Source organism: Zonotrichia leucophrys, chromosome 17 (assembly GCF_028769735.1).
Source record: "Zonotrichia leucophrys gambelii isolate GWCS_2022_RI chromosome 17, RI_Zleu_2.0, whole genome shotgun sequence".
Classification (NCBI taxonomy): Eukaryota; Metazoa; Chordata; class Aves; order Passeriformes; family Passerellidae; genus Zonotrichia; species Zonotrichia leucophrys.
In genome coordinates, this window is record NC_088186.1 from 3044065 (window position 1) to 3061045 (window position 16981).

Here is a 16981-nt window from a genome sequence, read left to right on the forward strand (position 1 = left end):
TTTGGATGGATCTTCTTGAGATCCCAGCATATGGACACCCCAAAATCCATCCCAGCATATAGACACTTCAAAATGATGGATTTTGGATGGATCTTCGTTGAGATCCCAGCATATGGACACCCTAAAATTCATCCCAGCATATAGACACTTCAAAATGATGGATTTTGGATGCATCTTCTTGAGATCCCAGCATAAGGACACTCCAAAACCCATCCTTCTTGAAATCCCAACATATGAACAACCCAAAATCCATCCTTGTTGAGATCCCAGCATACAGGCACTTCAAAATGATGGATTTTGGATGGATCTTCTTGAGATTCCAGTATATGGACACCCCAAAATCCATCCTTGTTGTGCTCCCAGCATGTGAACAACCCAAAATCCATCCTTCTTGAGATTCCAGTATATGGACACCCCAAAATCCATCCTTGTTGTGCTCCCAGCATGTGAACAACCCAAAATCCATCCTTTTCGGGACCAGTGGTGACACATTCTGGTGTGACAGGTTCTAAACCAGGAATTAATCAGGGTGCAGAGAATTCCAGCCCACACAGGAGGTTTTTGGGGTCCTGTGTGTATGAGCACACACAGCACCAAGGCTCTGCTCCCCAGCACGCTCCTCCCCAGGGGGAAGGGTCAGGGATAATTGGCCCATTTGGGATGCAAACATCCTTGGCATCTTCCCATATTTATCTGCTGGTTGATGTCGAGCTGGGGCCTTGGGGACATCTGGAGATTGTCCTTGGCAGGAAACCTCCTGTGTTCCCATGGATGTTCATCAATGGGAGCGATGGAAACGTGGCAGGGTTTTAAGGACAGCACCAGTGGGGTGATCCCATTGAGGGGGGCAAGATAACTGTGGATTTGGGATTGTCCCAGGGGAAAACAGGGTTCCACTGCAGACAACACCCACAAATGAAGCCAACATCCCAAAACCAGCACAAAATCCTGCTGCAATTCAGAGGTGCCGAGCAAACCCTCCCTAAAGGGGAGCACCGGGGTCCCCCCAAAAGGACAGAGGGCTCTGAGGAGGTGCCAGCAGCCTGGTGACCCCACAGCCGGGACATTTGGGATCCCTGCATCCCTCCTCTCCATCCCTCCCGCCCCTGCCCTGCCCCGCTGCCTCCAGCAAGTGTCAGCACAGAGCAAGGATTGAAGGACAGCTGGGTTTGAAAGGCAAGGAGCAAAAATCCACCAGAATCCAACTTTGTGCTTGGGTTTTATTTCCCTTCTCCTGCAGCTCCCATCAAAAACTGGGGGAAAAAAAAAATAAAAATGAGCTAAAGAGCACAGCAAATCCGAATTTCCCTGCTCAAGAGGAGCTGCACGGAGAGAGAGAAGGCAGCATTTGGTCTTGTTTACTTTCTGGCAAAAGCCATCCATGCTCCAGTGTTTTGAAATAGCAAAGGCGGCCAAATTCTTTCTGGATGATTAAACTTAACTATTTTGTTCGCTTTGTAGCTTTTCAGGCTGGGTTTGTGCCATCATCTTCGTGGGGTCTGGCTGCCCCCCTTCTCTTCCCCTCCCACCCCTCTGATAAGGAAATCGCTGGCTCCTCCTTTTGTTTGCAGAGTGAGAGACCCAGAAAGGAAGAGGAGGAAGGAAAGGTCAGAAATGTTTTTGCAAGGGGCTAAATTGGAGTTTTGAAGCCACGCTTCTGCACCCCAGCACCTGCAGAAATTTCAGGTGAAAGAGGAAAAGGAGGAAAAATTAGAAGGGAAATAATGGCCTGAGGATGATGGGCAGTGCTGTGCTGGCCCCCTGCCAAGGAAAATGAGGTTAATTGAGCTGTGGGTGTGCAGCCAGCAGGAGCTCAGCCCACAGGGACAGGGCTGGGGCAGGTGGGTGTGAGGAGCTGATCCCCAATTCCAGCCTGGGAGGAGCAGGGATGGGGCACCTGGGCATCCTGGCATGCAGAGAGGGGAAAAATGGGAATTTACCAAGAGCTTCTTGCTCTGCTCACAGGAACCCCTGAGCCAGCCCCACCATGAGGTTCCTTCCCCACCTTGGGGTGCTGGGTTGGGCACCCACAGCTTTTGCAGAGGGCACCCATAGCTTGGAACTGTTCTTTAGATGGAAAATCAACCTCAAAATCAGGCCAGAAATACAAAGGAAGAGGGTTCCACAAAGGAAAAGCTGGTGGGACTGTGAAGCTTAATTGAGGTTAATTGAGCTGTGGGTGTGCAGCCAGCAGGAGCTCAGCCCACAGGGACAGGGCTGGGGCAGGTGGGTGTGAGGAGCTGATCCCCAATTCCAGCCTGGGAGGAGCAGGAATGGGGCACCTGGGCATCCTGGCATACAAAGAGGGGAAAAATGGGAATTTACCAAGAGCCTTTTGCTCTGCTCACAGGAACTCCTCAGCCAAGAGGATCCTTCCCCACCTTGGGGTGCTGGGTTGGGCACCCACTTTTGCAGAGGGCACCCACAGCTTGGAATTGTTCTTTAGATGGAAAATCAACCTCAAAATCAGGCCAGAAATACAAAGGAAAAGGGTCCCACACACAGTGGGACTGTGGAGCTGGTGCAGGAACAAACCTCTCCACAGCTTTGTGCTGCAGGGATTTATTTTATATCCCTTTTATTCCCACAGGGATGAAATTATTCCCATTGGAGGCACAATTAAAGGCAGCCCCAGCTGGGAGTTCAGGGCAGGATACAACCTGGATGCTCCCAAACTCCTGAGGGATGAGAGCTGTCCCCTGCCCAACACTCCAGTCCCAGGTTTGATTTTGCTAAATGAGAGATTTCATGGGAATTCTTGCACTTCCTTCACGATTTAGGTCACTCCTTGAAGCTTTAAAATAAAATTATATAATTACAGTGGTTTATTCAATGAACAGGGAATTATTTCATGGGGAGTTTTCCTCCCAGCTGTCCCAATGAGAAAAAAATTGTCTGAACCTTTTTCCACGGGGGGAAAAACCAACAAAACCCCAAACTCAGGTGTTCCTTACCGGCTCAATGATGGCAGGTTCCCCCTTCTGCCCCTTCTCACCCCGGGGGCCACCAATCTGTGGGACACAGGGAAACACAAACCAGTCAGAGAGGACATTGCCACATCATCATCATCATCATCATCATCACCACCACCAATCCCAGCAGGAACTGGAGATCCTGGCACAGCCCTGCTGAGGTTCCTGCAGGAAACACCCAGGGCAGCTCCTCTTTGTTTAAATACAACTTTCAAGTGGGTTAATCCTTTTTTTTTTTTGCACTAATTCTGCTCTAAATTATGGAAGAACCAACATTTTGAAGCAGAATGTTGCTGGATGGAGCAGAGAGCCTCTCACCCCTTCGTAGATGGTGTCCTGGTTGGCTGGCATGCCTGGGCCAATGTCAGGAGAGGCTGTCCGGTCGTAATAACTGTCATAATAATTCCCATCATATTCCTTTATGGTTTCCTCAGTGAAATCTTTATCCAGGTCATCCCCTCCTTGAGCAGCCTGGAGAGGAAAGAGCAGCAATGGGTCAGGCTGGAATTCTCTCCATGCTGGAATATTAATTGTTGTTAGATTAAGGGAGTGATTTTTGCAAAATGAGGATGCTTTTTTAATAAGACTGACAAGGGGAAAACCCGGGGAAAAGTTAAATTCTGGAATTTTTAAGTCTCCAGTGACTTCTCCAACAGCAGGAAGACAGATGGGAGAAGCTTCATGTCAAATACACGCTCTGGCTTTCCCTGGGATTTCTTCACTGATCCCCAGTAAAACACTGTGAGTAGAAAAACTGGAGTGAGGAAAACACAACACAGCACAAAGCTCGTGTCAGGAGCAAACTGCAAATGCCTGAAGGAAGAGGTAATGGAAGTTTCAGGCTCCAAATCCTCCTCATCTCTCCCAGCCCTGGTGCTGGAGACCCTGGATTATCAAGGCCAAGGAGTCCCACATCCGTTCCCAGATTTCAGATGCACACCAAACCCAGGATGTGTCACTGTCAGTGTCCAATTACACAGGAAATGTGGAAAAACCCCAGTTCACTTCTGTGGGAGCCTCCTGTTTGTTTAGTCTGGGATCCAATCTGCGCCTGGGCCCATCCAAGGAGCAGAAAGCTGTTCCAAATCTGATGCCTCAACCCCTGAGTCCTCTCAGAATCCCTTCAGATGCCACGGAGCACAGCAAGGACATCCAGACAGGGCTCAGAATTTCCTTGCTGCTCTCCCAGCAGCCTGGCAGGCTCAGCCCTTTGGCACCCCTGGCTCTGAGCAGCCCTGCAAAGAACAACATGTGCTGCTGAGGTTTATTTGGTTTCTTTCTTATCCAGGTAATGACCAAAATAGTCCAGAAATTGAATCCTTTCCAGTGCTTCCTAGAGAAATAGCTCCTCACTACTACGGATTCAAAGTCACTTCAGTGTCATCATAACTTCCAGATTTCTTTCTATGCCAAAACTGCTCAGAACTCATAAACATGAACATCTGGGTCTAAATTCAGGAGGTTTTAAATTAAGATTAAGCCTAGAACTAAGGTACTCACCAGCCCACCTTCTCTTAGCTCTGCAAACACCAACTGGCCTTGGAAGAAATTATAGTTTGGCATTTATTTAATTAGAAAACTTGCAAAAGTCAGGATTGTTTTTCCTTTGGGCTGGTTCAAATGGATCTGTTACTATCACACCCCCCCCTTTTATCCTGGCTGAAATATTTCACCTGGTTTTGCACTTTGAAACATTAAAACCCTAATCTAAAAAAAAAAATCTCATCTGCCTCTAAGGCTTTGAGGATAACAGCAAATTGCATGAAATGAATATCAAAAATGTCTGGTTTGATATTTTAATTGAGGTCCTCAGGTCTATTTGCATGGAAAGATGATATTTGGAGTAAGTGGGCAGTTCCCTGCCTGAGCTTTCCTCCTCTATTTCCTTTCCTTAACAACTAAAGTGGCCCTTGAAGCCTCCTCCTTCTTCTTCCACTTTTTTATTTAAGGCCCCTCTATCCAATCTTTAATTTCTCTCTCTTAGAAATCCAAGCTTGGCCAAAGATTTCTGGCCCTTGGTCAGGAAATGGAAAACTTTCCCATCCATGGGTTCCCTCCCATTGTCTCCCTCCATTCCTGGAGCCTTTTCCTTTCCTCCCTGTGCATTTTGGGCTCTCCAATCTCCTCCTGCCCATTTTGGCTGGACTGGATCCCCCCCTGCCCTTGGATCTGCAACTGCCTCTCTCCAGCTTCTCAGATCTTTGCTTGGACATTTTTCCCTCTAATTTCCACCTCCAGGGATCCTGGCCAACTTTTGCTGTCTCTTTTGCCAGCCTTGAATTGTGACTGCCCCACAACAAATAATTCTCCACTGGAGAAAGCAGCCCCAAGATTTTCCTGGGAATTAAGATGGGATTTGGGAGCATTACAGGAACATGGAATGGTGTGGAAGGACTTGAAAGCTCAACCAGTTCCAAACCAGAGACATCTTCCACCAGAGCAGGTTGCTCAGAGAACAATTCCACATTATCCCAACCTTGATTCCCATGCTGCTGCTCCTGGATAATGAAGGATTTGCCCATTTAATGCCATTATTTCCTTGCTCTGTGAGCATCCAGCTCCCCAAAAATTCATCTCAGTCCCACCAATATTCACCTGTTTCAGCATCAACATAAAAAGCAAGAACTTAAGCACAGGAGGGTCTGGAGTGCAGCATTTCAGCTGGAGGTTATTGAAGTGTGGGGAGGTAAAAGTTCAATTTTCCAGCAGAGAAAGCTGTGGGGTCTGGGCTGATCCCAGCTCTGGGCAGATCCATGCACACAATAAAGGAGTTCACTCCAGGTGGATGCAGCAGTTTTAGAATCAAGGCTGTGTTTCAGTGTTGAAATTGTTTTTTTTTAAAAAAAAAAACAAACTGAAAAACATAAAAATGCTTTTCAGTGGAAATGGCAAAATGAAAAATATTGATGTTCTCCAGCAAATCAACATTTTAAGGATTTATATTAATAACTTTGGGATAAAAGGCTTTTACTGAGATTTTAACAGCAACCCTCATTTCTCTTTTTGTCAGACAACCACTTCACCCGAGGAAATGCAGATGTCAATACGAGCAGCTTTTTCCAGGGGAATAATCCTTAACCAAATTCTAAATATCTGCGTTCCCCACCCTGAAAAATGTGGAGTGAAAACATTTTCCAAGAAACTTCCTCTCCCTGCAGCTGCCTGAACCACTTATGGATTTACCATCTGGCTGCTCCTGTCTCCTTTGCTTCCAGGGCTATGAAACAGCAGAATTAATTAAAAAAAAAATTAAAATTAATGAATTAAAATTACATCAGTCTCATTGTAGGTGACGACAGTGCTCGTGGGGAGCTCAGCTTCCACTGCATTTTCAGTGAGGCCACCCTGGGGATCGATTTCCTCGTTGTAGTTGATGTCTTCATAGGGCATTGGAGTAAAATACTCCTCGTTGATGGTCTCGTAGTTGTACTCATCAACCAGGGGATCATCCACTGCTCCATCCTCCTTGGCTTGCTTCCCGGGGTTCCCTCTCTCAGGGGGTGCTGTGGGAGCCGGATTATCCTGTTAAATGTGGGAAATAAAGCACCACGATCAGAGAACAAAACCATTCTGCATCATCCTCCCCTTTACAAAGGCTCAGCACCCACACCCCTGCCAGGACCTGCCTCAGTACCTGCTTGGTTTCGGGTTTCTCTCCAGCAGCCACATCAGGAGGGCTGGGTTTGGTGGTGGGGCTTTCTGGTTTGACAGCTTCGTCCACATCCTCGTAGTAGGGGTACTCGTAGTAGTAAGTGTCACCTTCTCCCTCCCCGTCCGTGTACTGCAGGGAGAGGAGGAGAAGCAGGGAATGAGGGGGGAGCACCCAGCGTGTCCCTGCAGCTCCTGTGGACATCACAGCTTCACACTGATGGCATATCTGGGAGAAATTCCTCCCTGGAATGGGTCACCCCGAGCAGCTGGGGCTGCTCCATCCCTGGAGGTGTCCAAGGGGATATTTGGGAGAAATTCCTCCCTGGAATGGGTCACCCCGAGCAGCTGGGGCTGCTCCATCCCTGGAGGTGTCCAAGGGGATATTTGGGAGAAATTCCTCCCTGGAATGGGTCACCCCGAGCAGCTGGGGCTGCTCCATCCCCGGGGGTGTCCAAGGCCAGGCTGAACATGGAGCAACCTGGGATCGCGGAATGCACCCCTGCCCTGGCAAGGGATGGAATCTGATAAGCTTTAAGATCCCTCCAACCCTGGAAGTGTCCAAGGGGGTATTTGAGAGAAATTCCTCCCTGGGAAGGCAGGGAGCCCTTGGAATGGGTCACCCAGAGCAGCTGGGGCTGCTCCATCCCCGGGCGTGTCCAAGGCCAGGTTGAACATGGAGCAACCTGGGATCGCAGAATGCACCCCTGCCCTGGCAAGGGATGGAATCTGACAAGCTTTAAGATCCCTCCAACACAAACCAGTGATTTTATGATATTTTTTCAACTTTGGATTGCTGAAACCTCCCAGACCTGCCACACCTGACCCCTTGAGAGGAGCAGAAAGCCCGCGAGCCCTGTGGCTGCTCCAGCACCATTCCTGCACTCACAGCACCCCTGTGACTTCCCAGGCACCCCAGGCCTGCAGGCTGGAGGCCTTGGAGGAGCAGATCCTTGCAGCCTTGCCCACAGGGCGTCAGTCACTCACTCTCCAGCAGCAAACCCAAACAAAGGCTGGTTCCAGGCGGGCACAGCCCCGCTCCTCGCCAGCCCAGCGCTCCCTGGCAGCGGCCGCCGGCGCGTGGAGGAGTTGTTCCTACATGGAGCAACACAGCCTCGGGACAAGCCAGCTCTTGTTGGGCTGCTGGCTCCAAAAGAGGAGTTTTATTTTCCTGCTGCCACAGATTTCCACCAAAGTGCTGTTTTATTTGTCTTATTTATTGTTTCTGCAGAAGCGCTGGCGGAGCGGTCGCGGCGCTCGCCTGGGGCTGCGCCTCGCCGTGAGCATCCCAAAGCCCTGCTTAGGTGCTGGATTAATTTAATCCCAAAGATAAACTGGCAGGGCTGATGGCATTACTGGTTCATGGGGATTCCCTGACCCTGCAGGTCTGGGCTCAGCTGAAAGCAAATCAGCCCAAGAGGAAGTCAGGATGCCAGACAGCAACTGCCGTGAGCTGAAAGCTCTTTAAAAAGGGCAAAATTCAGGTGATGCTCATTAAATTCAGCCACACCCAGGCATTTCTGATTGGGCAGCAAACATATAAATGCATCCTGCACCAGCCTTTATTATTTTGTTTCTTTTTTTTAAGGAAAAGGCCTGAGGTGAACCCTTCATACAAAAATTATTGGGCACAGCAGCACCTAGGGATGACTTGGGAGCATTTCTGCCAAAATGAGATTAAAAGGAAATCCAGGGGAAAAATGGTTCTTCCTCCTTTAACACCTGTTGTTTCACAGAATATTGAGAAAGAATTGTTTAATCCTTTTACAAGTCCAACAGCATAACTGGAAATTTAGAAACGCTGCTGGTCTGGACAGGACTGGAGCTGCCAGGGAAGGTCAATAATCCCCACTTGGCTCACGTTGTCTCTCCTGTGTTTCTGAGCTCCAAAAGGATGTTCCTTTCAGTCTCTGGAAATGGAAGGAGCTCAGAAAGAAGGAAAACTCCCAAGACTCAAACCCAGAACTTGCAAATCCTATAAACAATCCCTGTCTTGGACGCTGGAGACGAATCGCGGGGAAGCTGAGCGGGAGGAAGGATCCACGTGTTTGAGAGGGTGAAATAAACCCAAATATTGGTGGTTACACCCCAAACCACCCCCAGAGACTCACGTATTCATCCTGGTTGGGGTCCTGGGACTGGGGGGAGTCGGGGATGGCGGTGTCACAGTCGGGGCTGTAGTGCTCACAGTACTCCAGGGCTGCCCGCGGGTCCGCCACGATCAGGAGCTGCTGGATGTCACCCTGCAGGGAGGGAGCACAGAGGGTCAGGGATGGGTGATGCTGCTGCTGGAGACACCAGCCTGAGGCTGCAATCAAAGCCAGGAACACAAAGAAATGGAAAGCAAAATGTGTGGCAGGGCCATTTTCCTGACATGGGCACATCCCCTGGGATGAGCCAGGGGAAAAGCTCCATGTCCAGGGAGCAGCTGCTTCTCTTGGGCTGCTTCACAAGGAGTGAACTGTAGTAAACCCCTCAGGTTTAGCCAGGGCCCCTTGGAGAATAGAATGCTGACACAGCAGCAAAGAAGTTTCCTGTCTCCAGGGACATCCGCCTTGTACCTTATCCCTATAGCCATGTAAGGCAATATTGTGTTAAACCCTACCATTGGTCACTTATGGTCACTCTAACACCTTTGCCATTGGTCAGGATTGGATCCAGGCCAAGGGTATAAAAGTAGCATACTGTACCCCTACTAACTCGGAAGAAGAAGAGCTGAGACCCTTCACGGACCCTCCAATAAAGCCACACTCGTGGAACAGCCAGCGTCTTCTGCTTCTCCTCTCTCTGCCGTCTGCTGGAGCCTTAGGCCAAGGGAAAAGCTACCTAGCAAGCAAAGCTGAAATCACAAGAGCTGCCTGATCACTAAGAGCTGAATATTCCCTGCTTGCTAGGGGCTGACCCGCGGCCTTGGTCTGAGAGCGAGCTGGCTTCTGGCACCCAGTGCCCTTGGGGACTGAGCTCTGGAGCTGGAACAGCTTGCATAGGATAAGACCAAGCAAGGCTCATTTAGTGAACCCACTGTGCTTCATCACCAGCCCCAAATCCACCTCCCCAGAAGACAAATCACCCAGTACCACAGCACTGACAGCCCCAAGAAAGCCAAGTGCAGGAAAAATAAAAACGAAAACTGAAGGTGTTTGTACCCCCTCCCAAATCAGCAATACAACAACTCCTTTCCACCTGGTCCTGTCCAGGACTGCAGAGTCACCCTCTCCAGTCCCAAAAGCTGCTTTTTGGCCTCAAAACTACTCTGCTTCTCCCATCCCACCAGCTGGTCTCACGTCACCCCCTTTTTTTTTGCATCTTTCCTTACCTCAATGTTCCACCCACAACAGACAGAGCCAGAGATTAGAAATGCATCTGATAAACCCAGAAAAGAGCCAAAGGGAGGCTTTTTTATACTAAAACCCAGGTGCAGAGGAAGCTCATTAGGCACCAGGGCTGGTTAATGGAGCAGCTGCTCCCTGAAGCCCAACACAGCCACAGCCAGAAGGTCAGAGCAGAAATTGCTCCTGAGTTTCCTAAAGAGCCACCACGCTGCTTGGCCACGGTGCCAAAATCCAGTTCATTCAGCAGACAGTTACATAAGACTTTACTACTTGGATGCTTAGAGCTGATACTTTAATTAGGGGAGGGAAAAAAAATCATATTTAATAATAGACAAACATGGCTAAAGCATCAGGGGGAAAAGCAGGAGTGTTGCAGCAAAACTGGGAGGATGATTTGGGCAGTAATAGGAACCAGACTCCGAAGGGAGCCTGGCCAGACTGGCAAACAGCCCTGTGGAAAAGGATATTTTTGATATTTTGGGCCAATTCTGCCTTGGTGTGACTGGATCATGGATGTGTCCCCCCAAAAAAGGGAATGCTGTTCACATTTTGGGCAGAGATCCACTGGGGCAGGAGCAGCTCAGAGCTGCCTGGAGCTCCCTCCTCCCTTCCCAGGTTGTCTCTTCCCTCCCTGCAGCAGCTCAGGAACATCTGGGCACCTCTCAGACCTACCCCAGCCACCCTTCAAAGAGCATTCACTGAAGCCCATTAGTCATTGTTTCCAGCGAATAACCTTTACAAAATTAACAGAAATGTCTGCAAAGTGGGTTTCAATTTTCCATTTTTAAAACAAGAAACATCTTTCTTTCCCTTTCCCTTTTCTTTTTTTTTTTTTTTCTGTTGTTAATATAAATCCAGTCCTGCCATTACTATTCCAGCTTTTTCTTTTGCAATGTAACCACCAAAACTGGGCTTAGAGTATTGGGGAAATAAAAAAGTCCAAGATTTTTGCCTTGTAGAACATTTCCTTTTTCCAAGCAGCTCTGGCCACCACCTGCCCATGGGACCCATGGGGAAATTGGGCCATGGTAGGACCCCCTGAGCTGGGGGTGCTATGGGGTTACTCAGGCCATAAATTATAAAACCATCCCTGTCTCCAAAGGCACACCAGAGTTCCAAACCTGTTCCTTTGGAATTCCCTCCAGCAGGGAATACCCAACCCAGCCAAGGCAATCTGTGGCTGATGTGAAAACCCTTCCAGCAGCTATTTCTGCCCCCAGCACCTCCCTGACACCTCAGCTAAGCCACTTGGGCCCTTCTCTCCCTCTGGTGCTTAAAGCTCCCAGTTTTCCATGGGAAGTGCCTGGCATTGTTGGGATAAGCTGAAATAAACCAGCCCCAAAGCAGACCTGGGACTCGTCTCCAAGAGGCAGGGGAGGCTGAAAAAGCTTTTTCTCCCTGATAAGGTTGGATTTACACCTCATGGGGAGCTGATAGGCTGCATCCCATAAGTGAGCAGGGCTGGAGCTGTGTTTCCTCAAGGAACAGATAAAGCAAGGAAAGGCATCTTGGCTAAACACAGTGCCAAAGGTTAAGCAGAAGAGAATTTGCTAAAGCTGGGTTTGTTTTTAGTCTCAGCTGATGGCAGCTCCTGAGCTATGCATGGGGAACAAACCTTGATCCCAACCCTGCTTCCCTGCAGGAGCTTGGGCATGCTCAGCCTTGGAGAATATGGAAAAAAACCACCTGAAATCCCTGCAGAAAACTGAACCTCAACACACCAAAGGACAGCGTGGGCCCCACAGCTTGTGCTGGGTGGGAGGGGGAGGCTGAGCAGGGGAAGCTTCCTGCTCATTCTGGGTCAGGAACTTGGGGAAATCAGTGCGTAACTGAATAAATCTGGGACGTGGGGAGCGCCAGGAAAAGGCATCAGACGGCTCCGTCAGAGCTCACCACGCTCCACAGGCTGCTGCTTCCCCTCTCCTTTTCAAACCCAATCACCCTGCCCAGAGCTCATCCTTGGCTTGCTCCAGCCTGAAAAATGCAGGAGAACCAAGGCTGAACTGATTCAAACCCAGGAGAACCAAGGCTGAACAATGCAAAATGCAGGAGAACCAAGACTGAACTGATTCAAAATTCAGGAGAACCAAGGCTGAACTGATTCAAAATTCACAGGAACCAAGGCTGAACTGATTCAAAACCCAGGAGAACCAAGGCTGAACAATGCAAAACCCAGGAGAACCAAGACTGAACTGATTCAAAATTCAGGAGAACCAAGGCTGAACAATGCAAAATGCAGAAGAACCAAAGCTGAACCAGTGCAAAACCCAGAAGAATCAAGGCTGAACCAAGGCAAAGTCCAGGAGAACCAAGGCTGAACCAATTCAAACCCAGGAGAGCCAAGGCTGAACTGATTCAAAATTCAGGAGAACCAAGGTTGAACCAGTGCAAAACCCAGGAGAACCAAGGCTGAACAATGCAAAACCCAGGAGAACCAATGCAAAACCCAGGAGAACCAAGGCTGAACCAATGCAATATCCAGGAGTACCAAAACTGAACCAAATTCAAACCCAGGACAACCAAGGCGGAACTGATTCAAAATCCAGGAGCACCAAGGCTGAACAATGAAAAATGCAGAAGAACCAAGGCTGAACCAGTGCAAAACCCAGGAGAACCAAGGCTGAACAATGCAAAACCCAGGAGAACCAAGGCTGAACCAATGCAATATCCAGGAGTACCAAAACTGAACCAAATTCAAACCCAGGAGAACTAAGGCTGAACTGATTCAAAATCCAGGAGCACCAAGGCTGAACCAGTGCAAAATGCAGGAGAACCAAGGCTCGAACAATGCAAAACCCAGGAGAACCAAGGCTGAACCAATTCAAACCCAGGAGAACCAATGCAAAACCCAGGGAGAACCAAATTAGCGACAACTGAGAGCCCAAATTGGGAGCACCCAAGGCCCAGCAGAGAGGCTGAGCAGCTCAGGGCTGGGGGAAGAAGCAGGAAAGCTCAGCCCATTCATCTTTGTTTCACTCCCAGCAAGCACCCAGCACTGGGGGATACCCCGTGCTCGCACTTGTAAAAAGCAGCCAGGAGTAAAAACCTTGTTAGCCAGATTCCCAGTCAATTGACCTCATCCCTCAGCAGCAAACAATAAAAGGGGCTAATTTAGGCTGCCATAAAATGCCCCACTATCTGCACCTCACAAAAGCTGCACAAAGCTCTGCTGTCAAGAGCCCCTTTTCTGGGATTTAAAAAGCAACTTTCAATGGAGCCAGCCGCGCTGGGAGGTTCGGGAGCCTTTTGTGTCCTCTCCAGTGTGCTGCTGCTAATAAATTGTGCCCAGGGATCCTGCCTGGCAAAGGGGAGCCAGCCCTGCTCCCATTCCACCCTCAAGCGTCTGTTTGTTTCCCAGGTTTGGTCACAAACCAGCCCAAAATCTCCTTCCCAGCTGGATTTTTGCAGCGCTAATGAAGATCCTGTTGATCCACACACACAGCTCTGTGTGGGACAAGGTTTCCCAAGAGAGACAACTGAAAAATGCACCAATAAAGTGATTTAAAGGCCTGAGCAGCCCAAAATCCCATGCCCTGCTGGATTTTTGCAGCTCTAATGAAGATCCCATTAATCCACACGCACAGATCGGTGTGGGACAGGGTTTTCCAAGAGAGACAACTGAAAAATGCACCAATGAAGAGATTTAAAGGCCTGAGCAGCCAAATCAAAGACTTGTTTGCAAGTAATGAGTTATTTCAGGCAGGGAGCAAGACGGAAACACTCTGGTGTTGCTTTGTGGAAGTCACCAGCAGCGTCCTCCAGCCACCCACACAGTGGGTAAAGTTCTTTTTTGGCCTGGCAATGAGTTGGGCAAAAGGCTCAAGGAAGTTCTCCAGTGACTGCAGCACTTGGTAGCATCCAGAGGCTGAGCTCAGTTGTGTTTTGCTGGTTTAACAAAAAAAAATTTGAAGTGGAGAATAAAAACTTCAATTTTTTTGCCTGCCAATAACCACAACTGTATAGATTAGGAGAGGCAGTGTTTAAGAAAAGGGATAAATCCCACTTTGGCCTTTATTCCTAAAACTTCTGTTGAAGAGGAAGAGGCAGGAGAGCACATTTGTGAGCAGGACTGTGAGCTGTGAGGGTTTCATTTGCTCCACCAGACAGATGGAAGTGCTAACTGTCAGGACCAGTAAGGATCTGCCTGACATTTATGGTAAAGCCATTTATGCCTGATGATTCATTTGCTTTATGGATTAAGTTCCATCAAAGCCAGTTTAACTCAACTCCCCAGCCAGCTCCCAGACAGGACTGGAAAAGCTCTTTCTGGAGCATTTTTTAACACTTATTCTATATGCTTGCAAAAAAAATGTCACATCACTTCCAATGACATCAACTTCAGGAACTCAGAGGAATCGTTGTGGTTCAATGAAAGAAAAAAAAAAACCCAGCTGGAGAGGAGGATCAGAGTGACTTCATCTGGCACTGGCTCCCTAAATCCTGGGATTCTTCAGGGCTCCCACTCATCATTAACTGGACTTGGGTTAGGGCATCACCCTAAAAGTCTGAGATTCAGCATCCCTAAGAGAAAATCCTGCTGGATTTTGGAAACTCCTGCATTTCAACTGGAGAAACACAGGGCCAGGGTGAACACTGATAATGTAAAATTTTCCCAATTATTTGGAATCACTGAGGTTTATCCTGCCAAACTCCCTGGCTCCATAACCCCAAACCCAGTCAGAGAGGGGCAGAGGGTCAGTGCAGCTCCAGGATGAAGTGGAAGCTCAAAAATCCCTAATCCCTGTCTTGGAGCCAGCCTGGCAGCCCTCAGATGTTCCACTTGATAAATCCTGTCACCGGCACTTCCCATGGATTCTCACAGCCCAGCTCCAGCCTGGAGTGGTGTTGAAGACATCAGCAAAGGCCCAGGAATCACCACAGGGAAACCCTAAAAATCAGAGGTGCTCAGAGCATCCCAGAGTCCCTCCTTTAATCACAGCAGCTCCAGAAAAGCAGCAAAACTGCAGCAAAGGGGTCAAAAAAGCCTCAGCATCCCCCAGTCCCTGTCCCCATGTCCTGAGGCCTCTCCTGGCCAGGCACAGACAGGAGTGACCCCACAGACAGAGCAGCTGGTGCCTGAAGAGCCTCCTTTGAGCCCTACAGAATGGGAAGGTAATTGTTGAAAGTTTGGCTAAATAATAATAAATTTAAAAAAGAAAAGCTTGACTTGCACACAGCAGTGACTCAGCTACACATTCCTGGTGGTTTGGGTAAACCCAGCTGGGTGTTTGTGTCCCCATCCTGCTCAGAGGGGCTGCTCTGGGCTTACCCAAGAACAGCTCCTGCTGCTTTGGGCACTCAGACAGGAGCCTCTGCCCAGCCCTTTTGGGAAAAACCAGGTTTGATTCAGCAGAGCAGGGAGAGAAGTGTCACCAGCAGGAAATGGGGCACCAAATTCTCTCAAGGGATGGGAAAAATTTCTGTTTTTCACTGCATCTGTCTGTGGGGATTCCAGTGAAACTGTGGGATCAGGGATGCTCCTGGCTGAGCCTGGGCTGGGGGTACAGCACTGGGTTTAGGGTTTCACTGGGGTCCCCACAAAGAGATGCAGTGAAAAAGAGAAACTTTCCCCGGCCCTCCAGAGGATTTAGAGCCACATTTGATGCTGGTGAAACCCTGAACCCAGTGCTGCACCCTCAGTCCTGGCAGGAGCATCCCTGATCCCAGGGTTTCACAGAGATGCAGTGAAAAAGATAAAATTTTCCCCAGCCCTCGAGAGGGTTTGGTGTCACATTTTGTGCTGGTGAAAGCCTGAGCCCAGTGCTGCACCCCCAGCCCAACCCAGCCAGGAGCATCCCTGACCCCTGGCTGGGTTTCACTGGAATCCCCACACAGAGATGCAGTGAAAAACAGAAATTTTCCCCAGCTTTTAAGAGGGTTTGGTGCCACATTTTGTGCTGGTGAAACCCTGAGCCCAGTGCTGCACCCCCAGCCCATCCCAGGCAGGAGCATCCCTGATTTTGGCCTTGCAGAGCACAAACTCTGCAATTATCCCAGCCCACGAGCCTCTTCCCCTGCCCACAGCAGCAAGAGGAGCATCAGCCCTCTGGCTGGATGCTAATTAACCTCTCTGCTAATTGCCCAACCTTTGTGTTCTACAGTCCCAGGGAGGAAGGCAATTTCCCATCCTGTGAGGATCCCTGAATTCTCCATTCCTCCTGCCTGCTGGGTTGGAAGAAACAAGGCAGGAAAGTGTTGTCCCCTCCTTGTCCCCTCCCCATGCTGTCCCCAACACTCAGCCCTGCCCCAACACAAGACCAAATCCAATTTTTCCACCCCTAACTTCTGCATCCTTGGATCAGCAGCCTCGTGGCTGTTGTTTAAAATTGAATTAAGACTCGTGCCTTGAAACGAAGAGGTTTTTAGGAGCAAAGGGCTGCTTGCAGAACCCACAGACCACTTCAGGTCTGTCTGTGTGTGCTATCCCAAACCCAAGTGTGGAGCAGTTCAGCAAGGACTCCTCACTGGAAGGGAAGGACAAGCCATTCCCTGAGAGGGGAACAAAAGCCAGATGGCTTTGCTAATTCTGGAAAGCTCTCCTGAAGGTGCTGTCGCTCTGCCAACACCCAAATACCAGCCAAGGACTCCATGGCAGGGCAGGAGGCACCACCACAAGCTCCATTTCCAGGTGGATAATTCCCATCCCAACCCCAGGTCATCCCAGAATCAATAACCCCAAAGCAAACACAACCCTGAGCACCCTAGCAGTGCATTTTTCCAGGTATTTTTTGGTTTTCCAAGCTGGAAAAGGCATTTTGGGAAGGGCACAGCATCCCTCAGCAGGGCTGACAAGGACAGGCCCTCCATGGGGGGACAGAGCCAGGCTGCAGCTGGGATTTCCTGTAGAAAATGAAAGATTTAAAGTAGGGAACACAAGCAGGAAAAAGTTGAGGGAGGTTTGAATGTCCTGTCCCTGCATCCTGGGCCAGGCAGGGGATGTGTCCAGCTGTCCCCTGACTCCTGTCTGGGGCTCCAAACCACCAGACGTGGGCTGTGCGCTCCCCTTCAGAGCACAAAAGTGGCTTTTTA

The 16981-nt window shown here is 49.3% G+C and overlaps 1 protein-coding gene across 4 annotated transcripts in view; it reads right to left on the bottom strand.

The window, feature by feature from the left end:
- The window catches only part of COL5A1 (collagen type V alpha 1 chain), a 148324-nt gene that overhangs the window by 71959 nt on the left and 59384 nt on the right, over positions 1 to 16981 (bottom strand). For 3 of the 4 annotated variants that reach the window (XM_064727571.1, XM_064727570.1, XM_064727572.1), the window contains 5 exons: positions 8732 to 8863; positions 6607 to 6753; positions 6246 to 6494; positions 3291 to 3443; positions 2955 to 3011 (listed from right to left, as the gene is read on the bottom strand). In XM_064727571.1, the coding sequence (XP_064583641.1) occupies positions 2955 to 3011; positions 3291 to 3443; positions 6246 to 6494; positions 6607 to 6753; positions 8732 to 8863 (738 nt within the window). Of the gene's footprint in view, positions 1 to 2954; positions 3012 to 3290; positions 3444 to 6245; positions 6495 to 6606; positions 6754 to 8731; positions 8864 to 9936; positions 9991 to 16981 lie in introns of those variants that run through there. The other variant, XM_064727573.1, reaches the window with a different exon arrangement.